Genomic DNA, 17,770 nt, shown 5'->3' with positions numbered 1-17,770 from the left:
CCACTATAGAAACAATAGAAAGAGCCATATTTCACTATGGTCATGATTTTACTCTACAATGTTATTCATGTAAACCAAGGTTTTGGATCAATGTAGATATTTAAGTCCACAAATTCTGGTTACAAATGTTCCACAGATCCGATGATTATCCAGAGGTGACATATGAGCTAACGAGTGCTAATATGATACCAGGCACTGATCTCATGCACTTATTAGTGACCCAAGGCCCTGATTAGGTAGCATTTCATTTTAAGAAGGCTTATTTTTTTTTAATAAAGCAAGTATACAATCAAGACAAGAGCACTGGATTATACAAGGCCGGTTGCACAGGGGTTCAAACAAACAAAGAAAAAACATTGGATCTGCTAATAATTTCAACGACTTCTTTTCTTTTTTTAGAAGGTGCAATCATGTAGATAATGCAGTTTGTTCCCAGTCTGTGTTTTGCTCTGCAATTATTCATTTACCCAAAAACAAGACAGGAGCACAATCAAACAGATATGGGTGAAGCCTTTCAGTTGGTGTTTACATTAAACAGAAAATTAGTTTTAGAAGCTTTGACCATGGCAAGGTTGTTGGTGTCAGACAAGCTGATTTATGTAAATCAGAAATTAATAATTTCCTGGGATTTTTCCAAGCACAAATGTTCTTGGAGTTTACATGTGGTGAGTTGCAGTGATTAGTGGGATATAAGAGGTCAGAGCAAATTGGCCAGACTGGTTTAATACTGTAACCACTCTGTACAACCATGGTAAGCAGAAAAGCAGCTCAAACCACAAAACCCATCAAGCCTTGTGACTCCAACTGCAGAAAACCACATTACGTTCCACTCCTGTCAGCCAGGAAGAGGAATCTGAGGATTTTAAAATAATACACATCACAGCTCTTGTATTTTTTCTTTGCTTATCAATTGGAAATTATTTTGGGACTAAAATGAAATGTAGTACTAAAATAGATGTAAGACAGCTGTTTGTTTACTGTGTACTGCTGAATATCAGTGGCGGGACGTGCATTTCACACATGAGCCTTCAGTAGTGGCCTACCTGAAGCAATCCACCTCTTAAAACCACCATTATGATGCCACGGCTATAGAAGCCATCAATATAATACAGAAACGCTGTATAACAGAGCGCAGTATTGCAGACAAGTATCTCATACAGTGAGAATAAAGGCCCTAAAGCGAGAAACCCAATTACCACAATTCAACAAGTCGCCTGTCAGTGCAGCAACAGCTGAACCGCCCCCGTTTATGCCTCTAGCAGAAGCATCAATATTAGCCTAACAATTATAAATGGTTCTAAAAAAAATGCTTAACAACTCTTTTGGCTGACCTTTTCTCGCAATGTCCAGGTTTTCTTGAAAAGTTTTGTCTTAAAAATGGCCTTGTAATTATAACTGTGCCCTAATCAATTGCTTATACAAGAAAAAAAAAACAGCTATTATGTCTACACAAATATATTCGAGATTGTGCAGTTTGCTACAGATGCAGTTTGCTAGCTCTGACTAGTGCGCTCTCCTACCATCCAATCAAAAGAGGTAAAAATGCCAGTTACTGTATGCCTGCTAGATGGCCCAGGTGTCGCAGAAATCTGATTGGTTAAGTCAAGTCAAGTCAAGTCAAGTCAAGTTTATTTGTATAGCGCTTTTCACAACAGACATTGTCTCAAAGCAGCTTTACAGAAATCAACAGTTAAGGTGAATGGTGTGTATTTATCCCTGATGAGCAGCCGTGGCGACTGTGGCAAGGAAAAACTCCCTTAGATGTCATGAAGAAACCTTAAGAGGAACCAGACTCAAAAGGGGAACCCATCCTCATTTGGGTGACATCAAGAGTTTGATCATAAATCTTTCAACAATACAGAACACTGGAGAGTGAGAACTAACATGATTACTGGAGTACAAGATTATAAGTGATGTTCTTTCTGTAGTCGTATACAGTCTTTATGGTTAGTAGCTCCTAGTTTTATAAGCTCAGCATTTGTGATCATCATAGATCCAGCATCAGCTGCTCCATGCCAGAGCCTTTAAACACTCCAGGAGGTCCAATGTCAAAACTCCACACATGTAGCGGGATCCATATGGCACTGGTACATCTCTAGATGGTTCGGGATGTTTGCGAGTTCGGCATCTACTTCTTCAAAGGTCCGTAATCATCACGAGGTGGGAGGTGACTGGAGCTGGCCACACCTCAGGGTGTCTCAGGATGGGGAGAGAAAGAGAAGCAGTGGAGAGGAATTAGCGTAGCTGCTGTTCATGATATTAACAGCACAAGCTGATAATGTGCATGTGATCAGATGTTCTGGAGCACAAGGTTATGATATGTGATGTGTGTTATGTGTAGGCTTTGCTAAAAAGATATGTTTTTAATCTACACTTAAACTGGGAGAGTGTGTCTGAGCCCCGAACACTGTCAGGAAGACTATTCCAGAGTTTAGGAGCTAAATGTGAAAACGCTCTACCACCTTTAGTGGACTTTGCTATTGTACGAACTACTAGAAGCCCAGAGTTTTGAGATCTCAGGGAGCGTGACGGATTGTAGCGTGTTAAAAGACTAGAGAGATACATGGGAGCCAAACCATTTAGTACTTTATAAGTGAGAAGTAATAGTTTGTAATCTATTCGAAATTTAACAGGAAGCCAATGTAGGGACGATAGGATTGGTTAAGGAAACAGTTTCCTTGTCCTTAATTTTAGGCAACAGGTGTGTCTGATTTGTGGGACTGATCAGTGTTGGATTTGGTTCAGGGGTCCAGTCCAGAGATCCAGCAGGCGGTACTTGTTATTTATTTTTATTTTTTTTAATAAATCAAGTATACAATTTAGTTTAGGCAAAACCAGTATAACATTTCAAGAGTGCAGCAAACTTTATAAATAATTTTGTAGCAAATGTTGTGTCAAAGAACCTTTTCCTTTTTTATATGAAATGTTATTACATTAAATTAAATTACATATTATACATATAAGCCTATTGTTTTTTTTCTTGTAAAATTTATATTAAAATAAATAAATCAATCAATAAAATCTATCACTTCTAGTTTGCACTATGGCACGCGGTCGTGTGACGTCAGGGTTTTCCGCCAGGACAGGATTTCCGCTTCTTACCGGAAGTCTTATATTTGGCCTAAGTGTAGAAGGAGACATGGCCGCTTCCATTGTGTACGGCTAAGCTAACTCAGTGTTGGATTGGATTTATTTTCATGTACATTGTCGGAGATCTTAGTAAGATACGGCGTGTTTGCGGTAAGCAAATGTTTTAAGATGTTCACTATTAGCGCGCGTTTTGAATAATTAAGAGCCGCACGAAAGCGAGGAAAGAACGGTTATTTAGCCAGCTAGCGCTGTATTAGCATCGGTTCGTGTCTGTAGTTAGTCGTTACCGGGGCTCGTTGTCTTTCTTGTGCCTTGTACTTTACCGCTTCGTAGTACGGCACGTCAATGCCCGAGCAAGGCCCCAGGATGAACGGCTTTTCGCTGGGCGAGCTGTGCTGGCTGTTCTGCTGCCCGCCGTGCCCGAGCCGCATCGCCGCCAAGCTTGCCTTCCTGCCGCCCGAGCCCACCTACTCGGTGCACACGGACGCCGAGGGCGCGTGCAGCCTGCACTTGAGCGAGCGAGCGGACTGGCAGTACTCGCAGCGCGAGCTCGACGCCGTCGAGGTGTTCGGCACGCGCACGAGCCGTGGCAACCGCGTGCTCTGCATGTTCGTCCGCTGCGCGCCTGCCAGCCGCTACACGCTGCTCTTCTCGCACGGCAACGCGGTGGACCTCGGCCAGATGTGCAGCTTCTACATCGGCCTCGGCTCGCGCATCAACTGCAACGTCTTCTCCTACGACTACTCGGGCTACGGCGTGAGCACCGGCAAGCCGTCTGAGAAGAACCTGTACGCGGACATCGAGGCGGCCTGGCAGGTGCTCAGGACAAAGTGAGTACAACCGCAAAGGCACCTGGGCATTAACTGATGCCCAGGCTCGCGCGCTCTCTTGCTTTCTGTGTGCATATCATAGATACCCATGCAAACTTTGATTTCTAGTCTGGGGAAGTATGAACTCAACGGTTACTAATGATCAATAGTTGGAGCCCCAGCACCACTAAGATGCCTCTGTTGGGCCCTTGAGTAAGGCCCTTAATCCCTTCTGCTCTGGGATGCTGTATTCTTGGTGACCCTGCACTTTGACCCCTGCGTTCTAATATGCTGGTATATGCAAAAAGAGAATTTCATAGTCCATCCATCTGCATGTGTGCACAACAACAACAACAAAAATCTCTACTATAGACATTGTATTGCTAAATTGTGCACACTGGACATTGCACACCGTCACCTCTGACTGTGCAACTCTGGTCTTACACGACTTACACTTCGTATTTTTGTTTACACGTATTTTATTTTATCGTATTTTATTACACACGTATTTATCACATGTACCTCATATGTATCGCACCATAACTCTGTTGAATGTTTACTGTTTGTGTCTGTTGGTCTGTTAGTAATCACATTCATTCTTTTGTACACTGTGTATGTGGAAGAATACCAGAGTTTGCACCCTCAACCTTCCGATCAGTAACCCAGCACGCTAGCATGGAGACACCTAAAGGTGGTCAATGAGGTTGAGGTCAAGCTGCTTGCTCCTCAACACTGCACTTGTCAAGCCATGTTGTAGGACCGTTAGATCTTTTTATTTTTGGTTATTGATTGTATGGGGCACAGGTGAAAACTTCCTGTATTTTTTGCTTAATGTTTGGCAAGTTTTATTAAAATAAACCTACTTTTACATTACAGCATTTTGCAAATGCCCTTAATCATAGCGACTTAACGCCATTTATACAACTGAGTAGTTGAAGGTTAAGGGCCTTGCTCAATGGCACAGCAGTTGCAGCGTAGTGGTGGTGGGATTTGAGGTCCAACATCTTAATCACAGAGTTCCCCCTTTCCCCATGTAAATATTTAGCATTTACATTTGCGGCATTTGGCAGACGCCCTTATCCAGAGCGACTTACAACTGAGCAGGGGGTGGTCTTAGGGCTTTTGCTCAAGGGCCCAGCAGTGGCAGCTTGGTGATAGTGGGATTTGAACCTGTGACCTTCCGATCCAAAGTCAAATGCCTTAACCACTGAGCTACCACCAGCACTTGATTGTCATCACCAGCGTATGCAAATGATCCATGAAGGATTCTGACACTACCTAGACTCTTGGTGGCTTTTCAAGATCTGCTGATACACATGCACTTATGGACCTCGCTTTGTATACAGCAGTTTCGGTAGGTTGTGTTTTCCAGGTATTCGCCCGCCTCTGATTCATTCATCATACTGCTCGATAGTGAAGCGTGATTCATCACTTCTCAACAGAGAACATTTCCACTGTTTTAGAGTCCAGCGGTGGGGCGCTGTACACCACTCCGGCTGGCTTTTGCATGGCGTGATTTTAGGCTTGTGTGAAGCTGGTTGGCCGTGGAGACCCATTCCATGATGCTCCTGAAGCAAAGCTCTTGGGTTGATGTTGCTTCCAGAGGCAGTTCAGAACTCTGCAGTGAGTGATGCAAAAGAGGATCTGTGATTTCATTTATTAGATTTGTTTTTAGGAAGTTGGCATGGTCTACAGCGTTCTGGCTGCACTGTTGTTCCTTCTAGACTCTTCCATTTCACAATAATAGCCCTTGTTGTTGAGGCAGAAGAAAATCCTTTGGTTATACAGTGTATCATTCTTCATTCATATTCATTAGCAGCTGTTCTTGGTGTCCAATTTTTATTTTTTTACAATTTAAGACATTCATTTCAGCATTTAAGAGATCTTCTTACCCTGAAAGCGAACCCAACCTTAATATTTTCTGATTCTGAAACCATTACTGTCTAAAGAGCCACTGAGGAACCCATTTAGGCTTTACTTTTCTTTGCTTGTACATACCAAAGGGTGCATTTAGACCCCCTGTAAACTTCCAACAGCGGGGGAAACCCTTGTATTATTTTGAGCCTATTAATCGGTTCGATAAATTTGTCTAATGCACCGTGATTGACGACACAGAAAATCATTAGGCTCACTTGTATATTGTAGGCCTCTGTGATTTATTGCTTTTCCAGAGAACGCAGTGGTGATCAGCCAACGAATTGTGCAGCCATGGACAGCTGACCATCATATTCATGTGTGCACTTTGAAGGGTCCACGTTTAGTCCCCATTTACTGTTATAACCTACTTTTTTGGAAGATGTTCCACTAGGTTTTGTAGTGTGTTCCTGGAGATTTGTGCTCATTCAGCTATGAGGGTTTTAGTGATGTCAGGTACTGATGTTTAATGAGGAGATCTGGGGTTTCTTCTATTTCTGCCCATGTAAACTATATCTTTATGAATCTGGCTTTGTGCACAGGGGCGTTGTCATGCTGGATTGTGTTTGGGTCTCCTAATGAGTGGAATATTAGATGCTACCCTGTGTAGAGACACATTTTATACACATGCCTCCAACTTTGTGGTAACAATTTGAAGTACTACATATGGCTGGAAAAAGCAGGTGTTTCAATACTTTTTGTTCATATAGTAGGGGTTTAACAGCACGTGTACTAAATGCAATCCTTTTTACGCGTTGAACATAATAAAGTATTTGATTATTTCTTTCTTTAAGAATTTTTTTAGTTGGTAAACATACACAACAATGCCATGGGTTTAAAAAAGAAATTGGAGTTCAGACTAGAGTGCAGTGCCAGTATGGCTGCTCACTCCATTTTTTTATTTTTTTGTTTAAAAAAATGTAACCCGTTGTTCAAAATTAATAAGACAAGCAATTTTGAAATTTCTTCCCTCTAACTGTACCAAAATTTACCGTGAATGTTTATGCACCATTACATCCCTACTGTATAGTGGAATCGTTCAAGTAATCGTTTGTGATTTAAATCATTATCTAAATTGCAGGACAGGTCTATATGTCAGCATGGGAATGCTCTTAATCTAACACTCTGAGCTGTACCTGCTTATCTATACATTTTTAATGTCCCTTATGGCATGATATTACTCATTTCTCAAGCTGCTTTCTTAAAAATCAGATTTTAGTGGCTTTGATTTTCTGGATAAGTGCTTGCTCACGCAGGGATGAAAAGCGTTTTAGACATGGTTGACCCAAGCGCTGATGGCCAGCATGCAGTGATTACAGTGATCTCGGGCGGGAAAGGCTGTTGTGCGAATGGGTAATGAGACCTGGTTAGTAGTCTGTGGGAAATTCTGCAACAAAAGAGCCCGGAGATGAGGCTGGATCTGTATCGATCTCTGACACAAATCAATAGAGCACCAGTCATCAGTCTGTTTTTATATGCACACCCCAGTGTCTTAATCGGAAAGGACAGAGAGTAGTTTCGATGAGTGTTCCTGGATTTAAAACACACCTCCACTTTTTAGAAATTCGCCATCATCGCTTAGTGTTCAGTGAGCCGACAAGTGGGAATTTAAACTTGGCAACTTCAGTCAGAGGTCACATGCTGAAGGATGGGCATTTGCAAGTCAATGTGACTGTCAGCCAGTGGTATATGTTTGCTCAGAAAGCGTGTCCACTCAAACATTATATTAAAACTAATCATCAATCTGCATTATTGAAAAGTTAGATGCACCTGTAAAATAATGGTGTGAGACATTAAACAGTGGACCATCTGTCATTCTAAATGCTCTACTAGTGACTATGTTAAGTAGGTTCTTTGTTTACAGTTTAGTTATGGTCAAAAGTATCAGGACACCTGACTTTTCCTGTTATATTTGGTTCTTCTTTGAATTGTTACCACAAAGTTGGAGCATACAATTGTATCGGATGTATTTGTTCCAGCGTGATAATGCACCCGTGCCCAAAGCCAGATCCATGAGGTTATAGTTTTGAAATGGAAGATATTGAGTGGCCTGATATAGAGCTCTGACCACATCGCTACTAAACACCCCAGGCCTCCTCACCCTACATACATGACTACTAACCCTCTTGTGTCTGAATGAGCTTAAAGCTCTACAACCACATTTAAAAAATTGTGGAACATCTTCCCAAAAGAGTGGAGGGTGAATAGGGACTTAATGTGGAACAGGATGTTCAAAAACCTAAATACGAATCTTATGGCCGGGTGTCCACGCACTTTTGGTGTCGAGTGAATTCATGCAAGCACGAGGTCATGGGAGCGTTGCTGCACTTGTGATGAGATGAAATATCGTGAAGGATAAGGGATCAGTTTCACCGACTGACGCGTCTAATATTCAGTCTCGATAGTATTTCTGCAGTTTGTTCTCCTCTTAGACACGACAGTCACATTTCTTCCACTCTATATTTGCTCTGAAAACAGAAGAGGCGCATGTTTAATAACTGACTAGCTGTGCAGCGCACACTCCTGACGCCCAACACTGTGCTGCTTGTTGGCTGAAAAACATCTAGTAATTAATAGCTTCCTTCACCCACCCCACCCCCACGCCCCTAAGTCACGCTGCATCTGCTCTTACGCTTCGCAACGCATTATGAGTATATCTTAGACTCTAGATTAAAGTCGGAAACTTAAAAAGAAATCCCCGTGCGCCCAAACAAAGACCGGAAACTTTTGAACCTTGTCAGAGTAAATTAACTCGCCAAGCGGCAAATTTAGCTCAAAGTCGAGGTTCATGCTAATCTGTTTGAGCATTAGCATATCACCACCCGGCACCTTTTTCCCCCCAAAATCATTTTTCTCCTTCTGAAATTGTGCCAGCTTCGCCCGCGGTGTTGGAAGTGTGCGCGGACGAGTACGGTTCAGTATACGCAGAGTTTCACTCGCTGTGGATTGGGGTTTGGCTCGTGTTGACAATCGGTGACAAGTTGCCAAAGTTGCTTCTAGTTTGTTTCCTTTGCACATGCACTGGCCAGGTTTTGGGGGATTTTTATTTTTTTATGTAGTGTTTTGGTTTTACATAGGTTTTTTTTTTTTTTTTAATTCCTGCAGCTTATGTAATTAGCATAAGGGTAAGTACCCGCCGCTAATGACTAGTTGCCTGTTATTTTGTAGATTACTGCTTTATTTATACCTTTGTTTGCTTGTCCAGGCCAATGTTCACCGAGATACCAAAGCTTTCTTAAATGCAGATTTGAGTGTAAGTGCCGATGGTGTGCGTCACTTCGATACAAATAAAAATTTCTCAGATACCATGCGTTATTGTGACGTAAGCTTTTGAAGGCCCCATTTCGGAGCAAAGCAAAGCTTATTCTGTGCTCTGTAAAAACTATTGAGGATTGGGTTGCTGAGGAACTTTATCTTTGGACTTATGGAAATATTCCAAGTTAGAAGCTTCCAGGAATTTATAGAAATTTATTATGAATGAATAGGAAATTTGAAAAACATTTATATAAACCATAATCTTTCTTTTTACTTCGGCTGCTCCCATTAGGGGTGGCCACAGCGGATCATCCGTCTTCATATCCCCCTGTCCTCTACATCTGCTTCTTTCAACCCAACTACCTGCATGTCTTCCTTCACCACATCCATAAACCTCCTCCTTGGCCTTCCTGTTTTTCTCCTTCCTAGTGGCTCCATCCTCAGCATTCTCCTACTGATATACCCCATGTCCCTCTTTTGCACATGTCCAAACCATCCCAATCTCACCTCCCTCACCTTGTCTCCGAAATGACCTACGTGAGAGGTTCCTCTAATACTCAGTTCTAATCCTATATATATAGTCCTATATCATATACATAAATGTACATAAATGCATAAATAATTAGCTGATCTGCATGCAAACTAATACAGATAAAATGTTGCCTTTGACTAGCTTACACATCGCACAAGGAATTTTTTTAACTTTAATGCATGTAATATTTGTCATTTGCATGAACACTTGCCAAAATAGTCATTTGTTTGACCTTATTTTTGTGCAGGATTCAAGAAATGATCAGTGTTATGGAGGAAAGCACAGTGCATGTAGGGGTTACGACCTCAGTAGCCATGCAGTGTGCTATCTGTAGTGTGATTGATGAATGTACAGGGTAGGAATTAAGATTGTATTCAGTTTGGTTGTTATATCCAAGATTATCCAGCAAGATTACATTCAAGTTCCCTGTTATAGGCTAACCAGCAATTTTCATAGATTCCTGTTAATTCCTATATATTCTCTTTAACTCCCATGGAAATTTTCCAGTTTGGAAAATTCCTGGAAAATATTTTATATATAAATAATATTTTGATGGGGGTGTGACAGAAGCCGACTTGATTACACGCAGCAGCAGCAGTGAGCGCTGACATGATGCTTTTTTGCACACATTTTGCACATCCTACTGTAGTTTCTTAGGGACATGCATTTTTGTCCCCTTAATTTTACCTGGTGTAAATGCAAAAATGTGCAGCGTTAAAAAGTGCAATATGCACATTCTATTAGTAATGCATGCAAGTCCAATCTGCACCACCAATGGAGTTTAAATACACAGAGTGCACTCTTGTCACGTGATCTAGTCTTTCTTTTGAATAGGCTGTATAGTTTCTTAATACCCAAAAAGGAATCATCTTCACTTTGCGTTGGTTAATATCACTCTAATTTCGTATTGCACCAATTAACACACATTACACAGTTACACAACAGTGTTATGATGCTTAAGTTCTCTTCAGAGGTTTTTATTTAACGGTGTCCCTCAGCTCTCATGTCAGGGAATGACGCAGAGAAACACGGGCATTTTAACCGTCTTTAGAGCTCTTTGTTCACATTACGTTTCAGTGAATCTTTTTCAATCTAATCTTTTTTTATTTTTTTTTATATATAAATTGTTTCAACTCTAAACTTCAAATTATAGAAATAAGAAACCCCAGACCATGGCGTTCTATGAAAATAATTCAGTTTGAGGATTAGGGAGCAGTGGCATGCTGCTTGTGCTTTAAATATTTGAAGGAGACTATTATCACTGAGCCATCAAGTTAAATAGACCTAGCATGCAGTGAAAAAAATGTGATTAAGTACTCCTGTTGAGAAATACAAAATGTGAAGATATAATACAGGGACACTGTACTCCATATAAAGGACACCACATTAAAAGAAAAGACAGTTAAAGACTGTAACCCATGAAATGTGTTCTGCAGCTAAATGAGATGTTTTCACACTACTTTCCAAGACTTGTGCAAACATATAATGGAGCATAAATTTGATACTTTAAGGGCATTAAACACTCCTCCTTGCGGTGAAGTTTGAGTCTACTGATGGCACTCGTGTCACTTTCCTTCAGCTCTCATCGAAAGTAGAGGATTTCTGTGGATTTATCAGTATCACTAGCTGATAGTGGGTTGTGGCAGTTCAGTTGTTAGGATGTTGGACTTCTGATTGAAAGGATGAGAGTTCGAATCCCAGTGGCACCAAGCTGCTGCTCCTGGGGCCCTGGGAAAGACCCTTAACTCTTAAATGCTCAGGTGTATAAATTAATGTATTTCGCTCCGGTTAAGGGCATGTACATAAAAACCAAATATGGTCAAGGTCACAGGAATGACAAGTCTCTGTTTCTTTAATGGCTTTCTCCGAGTTTGGAGTATTGTGAATTTTAAGAGCGTGTAAGGCATACAGACTGATAGCAAGAAGAACTAAAGTTGTTGGCACAGAGATTTAGTTGTCTGGTTTGTGGGTGTTTAAAACATTAGCAGTTCAAACAAGTTACTTCAGAGTAACTTCTTGCAGTGCGGTAGGCTTTGTGTGTTTGGGATATGATTTACTTTTTGGAAACTCGTCTCCTCGCATGATGCCATCCAAAATGCTTTCTGAAGACAAATTCGAGACACTGTGAAATATTTGGTATGTCACGGAGAACTTATGCTGTACACCCGATTTGCATTTACTGCCTGTCTGATGTCAAAACCCAACTTTTCATAAAACTGCTGTTCAGTGAGAAGAAAATAAGCTTTGTATGTGCTGCTTGAACGCCCTTCCATATTTAGTCCTTATTTGCTAATAACCTCCACTCTTCTGGAAAGATCTTCCACTTGATTTTGGAGTGGGATGTGGAGATTTGTGCTCATGTTCCCTGGTGGTCTAGTGGTTAGGATGCGGCGCTCTCATCGCTGCAGCCCGGGTTCGATCCCCGGTCAGGGAACCAACCCCCAGCCACTCTCAGTGCCGGTCCCAAGCCCGGATAAATGGTTGCGTTAGGAAAGGTATCCAGCATAAAAACGTGCCAAATCAAACATGCGGAGGATCCGCTGTGGTGACCCCTAATGGGGAAAAGCTGAAAGAAAGTTATGTGGAGAGTTGTGCTCATTCACCCAAAGGAGTGTTAAAGTCAGCTAAAGAGTTTCGCCTCATTGCCATCTTGAACAACACAGGCATCAGATAACGGCTTTTACACCTGTTCCGCGTTCCCGTTACCTTTTCAGCGATTATTCCTAAACAATAAATCAGCAGTTACCTCGAGTTACCTTCAGTTTCTTGCTTCTGAAACCTTGCAGCAAAGTTTGAAAATGGATCGTCGAAGCGTGTTTACCGAATTGAACGGCCTTTTTTTTTTTTTTTTTTTTTTCTTTTCTTTTCCTTGTTTAGTTCGGCTCAGGTCAGACCAGGTTCTATTTGCGACTCGATCTTGCATCCTCTAGTGAGGGATTTCTGAGCTTTTATCATCCGTCGTTCTATTTTAGAGTGCTTCATTCGACGACTCGGGAGTTGCGCGCCTGTTCGCTGGGCCATGCGCATTCATTCCTGCATGTTAATCCGCCCCCACGCTGGGTTTCCTCCTTTATCCTGGCGCAGTGTTCGGGATTGCGGCGCGAGCAGGGTTTAATCGCTGAAGGTTTACAGGTATGAATCGCCTCATGAGTTTGAGCTCTTTGCTTAATCAGCTACACAAAGCCTGAAGGAAAAGGGAATTTGCACAGTTCCAATCAATCCCATGACACCTATTGAATGGTTAATAATCTGGGTCTCATTTGAGTGTCAATATATTTAGTAAATATGGTCATTTGGAAGGATTTAGGGTGGCACAGTGGACAGCACTGTCGTCTCACAGCTTGAAGGTTCGATCCTGTGCTCTGGGTACCTTGTGCAGTGTTTTCAAGCGCATATATATATATATATATATATATATATATATATATATATATATATATATATATATATATATATATATATATATATATATTTATAATATATATAATCATATTTTCACTAATAAGAGAAAGTTTATGGTGCGTGACCGTAAGATTTGCATGTGCACATTTAGTTCCCATTTGCTCCTAAAATGACTTCCACTCTTCCAGAAAGATGTTCATTAGATTTTGGAGTGTGTCTGTGGAGATTTCAGCCACAAGCGTGTTGGTAAAGGCAAGTAATGAAGTAGGATGAGGGGGCCTGGGGTCTTCACTTCAACCCATGTCAACAAGAAATTCATGACGCTGGGTTTGTGTACAGGGCAATTAAATGCACAAATGCAAAATGTTTTCACAGATTGCAATTTTAGCAATAAAAATATACATTTTCCTAAAAAGGAAGCAGTTTACTTGTTAATTTAAAAAAAAAAAGTCGTATTTTTTCATGTATATTTAGCACGGTTTTGTAATGAAGAAAAAATAGTTCTTATCCGATTACTCGATTAATTGATTGACTAAAAAACTAGTGTTTTAAAGTGGAGAATGTGAATTTGCACTAAATGAGAGTTTTGTCCTTTTTTTTTTTTAAGTTTAGGGAAATTAAATAAATAAATAGATCGCACTGCTCAGGGTTGCCAGTCTGACAGGATGATTTGTGCTTGTGTGCAGTCATGTGTAGTGTTAATTTACAATCACTCACACGTTAATACGGTCCATCTTTCATACTTGAGCCGGATCTAGCAGCTTTTCGTCGAGCAACTTCCTGTTTCCCCCTTCCCGCTTTTCTTCTCTCCCACCTGTGGCCGTGTCGATGCCGTGGCACCTGTCAGCCCTGCAGGTGTCTCTCTCTGTGCAGTAATTAGTATGAGAGCGCGCATCTCTGCTAATCTTAGTTCACGATCTGCTCTCATTAACACGCCGACTCGCAGCAACTGAGCTCATGTGGGCAACAGCGTGTGTTAGCCCCCTTTCTCTTAACACATTGTAATGCTAAATGATGGGTGTATGTGTGTGCACTAGGGCAGGGTTTCTCCCGGCACCCTTCCGAGTTTCAAATGACCCGCTGTGTGTTGTATTCTTAATCTGAACATTGTGTATTCGGGTAGCTGGTGCTTTCAAGTTTTGAATGAATAGTAATGGCCCAGTAAACGGAAAACTTCCCAGATGCCCATGAAATCCTTTAATGCACTGTTTAGTTAGTTTCCAAGGTAACAGCTTGAAAATGCCTGTATGTAAATAAATCGTATAGGGTTGTAATGGTATACAACTCATGGTTCAGTACGGTTCAAGTCGCGGTTTGGTTCAATTTCAGTACAGTTGGGGGAAGAAAAGTATGAAAACCATAAAATTGCTTTTTTTTTTTTTTTTTTAAAGCCGATTATTATTAACACTTGTGATCAACATTTGAACAGATTTTTAAACCATTTTAAATTAAATGCCTGCTTGGTTAAATAATTTATAAAATATAAACCTTTACAATAGACATTCAAATGAATGCAATACACTTTTATATTTTATTGATTTAGTTGAGTAATTAATTAAATTGGCACAAATTAAGTTTATTATATAAATGGAAAAATAAAGCAGTTTACTTTAGTTAGACCCCATTTGAGTAATACGTGTGTGTGTGTGTGTGTGTGTGTCAGATACATTTTTGAAACGTATGATCTGCTTAACTGTTCTTATTTTAGTATACTTTAACAAATGTCTTCATTCTTTCCATCCTTCATTCTTTCACTCCCTTGATATCTATATGTGGAATTGTCTGGATTTTCACCTTTTTGAAAGAATTTCTTGAAGCTGGACATAAAAGGCTAAATAATCCACAGTGCCAGCGCTACGGGTTCTTCAGTGTTTTCATGCATGTGCAATATAAATCTCATTTTCGGTATGGGGCGAGGATCCACAGTGACGGTGGTTTTATATGGCACGGGAATATAAAAAAAAAAAAAAAATGCTGTGATCCCCCGCTTTGTGTTCCCGAGGGAGTCTCAGAAAAAAAAAATCTAAATAAAAAATTCCAGGTCCTGAAGCAGCAAAACAGCCCCAGACCGTCACAATACCACCACCACGTTTCACTGTTGGTATGATGTTCTTTTTCTGGAATGCGGTGTTACTTTTACACCAGACGTAATGGGACACACACTTTCCAAAAAGTTCAACTTTTGTCTCATCAGTCCACAGAGTATTTTCCCACAAGTCTTGCTGATCAAGATGTTTTCTGCCAAATCTGAGACGAGCCTGTGTTATTTTTGCTCAGCAGTGGTTTTCATCTTGGAACTCGGCCATGCAGACCATTTTTGCCCAGTCTCTTTCTTATGGTGGAGTCATGAACACTGACCAAGTGAGGCCTAAAGTTCTTTGGATGTTGTTGTGGGGTCTTTTGTGGCCTCGTGGATAATTTTGGTCGGCCGGCCACTTCTGGGAAGGTTCTCCACTGTTCCATGTTTTTGCCATTTGTGAATGATGGCTCTCACTGTGGTTTACTTCAGAAATGGCTTTATAACATTTTACAGACTGATGGATCTCAATTGCTTTCTTTCTCATTTGATTGAGTTTCTTTGGATCTCTGCATGATGTCTAGCTTTTTGGGATCTTTTGGTCTACTTCACTTTATCAGGCAGGTCATTATTTATTTTCATACAGGGCCATGTAGTTTTAGATTTTGTTATTCCCTTAATAATAAAAAACCTTCATTTAAAAGCTGCATGTTGTGTTCACTTGTTGTTGTTTACTGGTATTTAAATTATTTTGATGATTTGAAACATTAAAGTGTGACAAACATGCAAAAAAATAAGAAGTCAGGAAGGGGGACAATTTTTTTTTGAACCGTGTGTGTGTGTGTGTGTGTGTGTGTGTGTGTGTGTGTGTGTGTGTGTGTGTGTGTGTGTGTGTGTGATAAATTATTTAAATATATTTTATAATATAAAATTATGTTCCACACATAAAAAGGATTACATTCGGTACACATGGGTACCGAACCGAAAGCCCTGTCCTGAAAAGTGTTAGTACGAATACGTGTACTGTTGTTTGCTTTCGTGTTTTCCTGTTTTTTTTTTCTGCCCTTTCCCCAAAAAATGTTTTTGAATGTGGAAACATAACATTAATGGAGTTATTACAGAGCTGTGTGTAATAACAGCCCAAAGTGTCCCTAATGTTTCGAGTCTTGTTTACAAAACAGAGCTCGACAATGATGTTTTAGTAATTGAAATCGTCTGCTTGGTAGCGCGTTCAGACGTCCGGTCCCTTCTGTGTAGTCAGGGTCAGACACACTGGCCAGATGCAGTACATCAAATTTTCGGGTAAATTCTCCAGGCACCGGCACGAAATTAACACGGTCTTCCTTCAGCTCTCGCTTTTAGTTAAGATTTCCACGGCTTATCGAAGCAGTAAGAACAGAACCGATCTGCCCCCAACTCGCTTCCAGGCTCTGGAGAAACCCGTCTGTCTTTTTATTTTTTGTACATACCGGTTTCAGGAATCAAGCCGTATCACATGGCCGAAATCGAAAATATCCAGTGAGACAATGCGAGTGTTCGCAGCGGGTTTATCGCGCCCTGTGTCTTTCTGCGTTTCCTCTTGCGTCAGTTAATTTTCCTTTTTACAAGCCCCCGAGTCACTGTTTTATGAGAATGCTTTCAGTCCTGTCGCCCCTTAATCTGCTCAGATCAACACAATCCAAACTGTGGCGCGGTAAACATACGAGTGCTGCCGCTTTACGAGTTCGACTCAACGTAGTAAATCGGTGTTTACACACAAAGTAACTCTGTACGGATGTCTTGAGGTCGAGGGTCATCCTCTTAAAATGGCTATTCGTTCTTTTATTACTTTGACATGTAATAACACAGCATGCCATCAGGTCGTTGCCAGCAGGAACGGCGTCTAGAGCGCTGACTGATTGTGGATTGTAAATCGGAGCTTATAGAGATTCTAGAGTAAAATTCGACATACAGTTCTGTAAAAGCAGCAGATAGACTTTTTATCAGGTGTAAATAATAAAAGTGGCACATGCCGCCGACGTCCCTCCACCGATCGTAAAGGAAGCCTTAGAGACTTCTCATTTGTCTGTTCCCTGGAACAATACATTTAAGAAAAAGCATTATTCATAAAACCAGTAAAATGCTTTATACCTTCCACAGATCAGAGATCACCAACATTAAATGCACACACTAAATATAAATGCGATCATTGCTTTAAACAACAAATTACATGAAATATATCTTGATGTTGAAACAAAACGTATTTTACATTGTAATATTTGCTGGGATCAACACACAAATATTTATCAGTTAAATTCCCCAAAATGTATTAATTCTACCTCTTTGAGAAACTTTTAATTCTGTTGATACTTTCGAAAAAGGTTTTTAATCAAGTTAATCCAAGTTTAGTGCTGATGGTTTTAGAAAAAATGAATCAACACATTTAGTTTCATATTTGTATAATAAAAAAAACCTGGAGACATTTCTAATAGTCATGCTGTATGAACAAACATCATGTGTAAACTGATTGAACACTGTAGTTTGGTCTTGTTAAGTGGTTGTTTTCTCTGTATTTAATGGACTGAACTGATGTTTGAAAGTGATGTTCCTCAGGACCATGGGGTAACACTGAACAATCCAGTAGCATAGTACAAAGAAGAGAAACTAAACAACTGGACAGGACAGTAGAACTGTATACAAGTCATCCTGATACCTTCTCCTGATCCATCCTCAGGCCCTACTTCTGCTCGGAGATCACTTGGCGCTACTTAA

General features: G+C 40.6%; 1 protein-coding gene across 1 annotated transcript in view; it reads left to right on the top strand.

Annotated features, from left to right (window-relative positions):
- Window positions 1–2,576: 2,576 nt before the first annotated feature.
- abhd17c (abhydrolase domain containing 17C, depalmitoylase) overlaps window positions 2,577–17,770 on the top strand; it is a 50,582-nt gene continuing 35,388 nt past the window's right edge. The window contains exon 1 of the mRNA XM_046858156.1: window positions 2,577–3,920. Within this exon, the coding sequence (XP_046714112.1) occupies window positions 3,436–3,920 (485 nt within the window). The 5' untranslated portion in view covers window positions 2,577–3,435. The remainder of the gene's footprint in view (window positions 3,921–17,770) is intronic.

This window comes from Silurus meridionalis, chromosome 9 (assembly GCF_014805685.1).
Source record: "Silurus meridionalis isolate SWU-2019-XX chromosome 9, ASM1480568v1, whole genome shotgun sequence".
NCBI classification, from domain to species: Eukaryota; Metazoa; Chordata; class Actinopteri; order Siluriformes; family Siluridae; genus Silurus; species Silurus meridionalis.
Note: the sequence above shows the minus strand (reverse complement) of the source record. Positions and strands in the feature narration are given on the sequence as shown.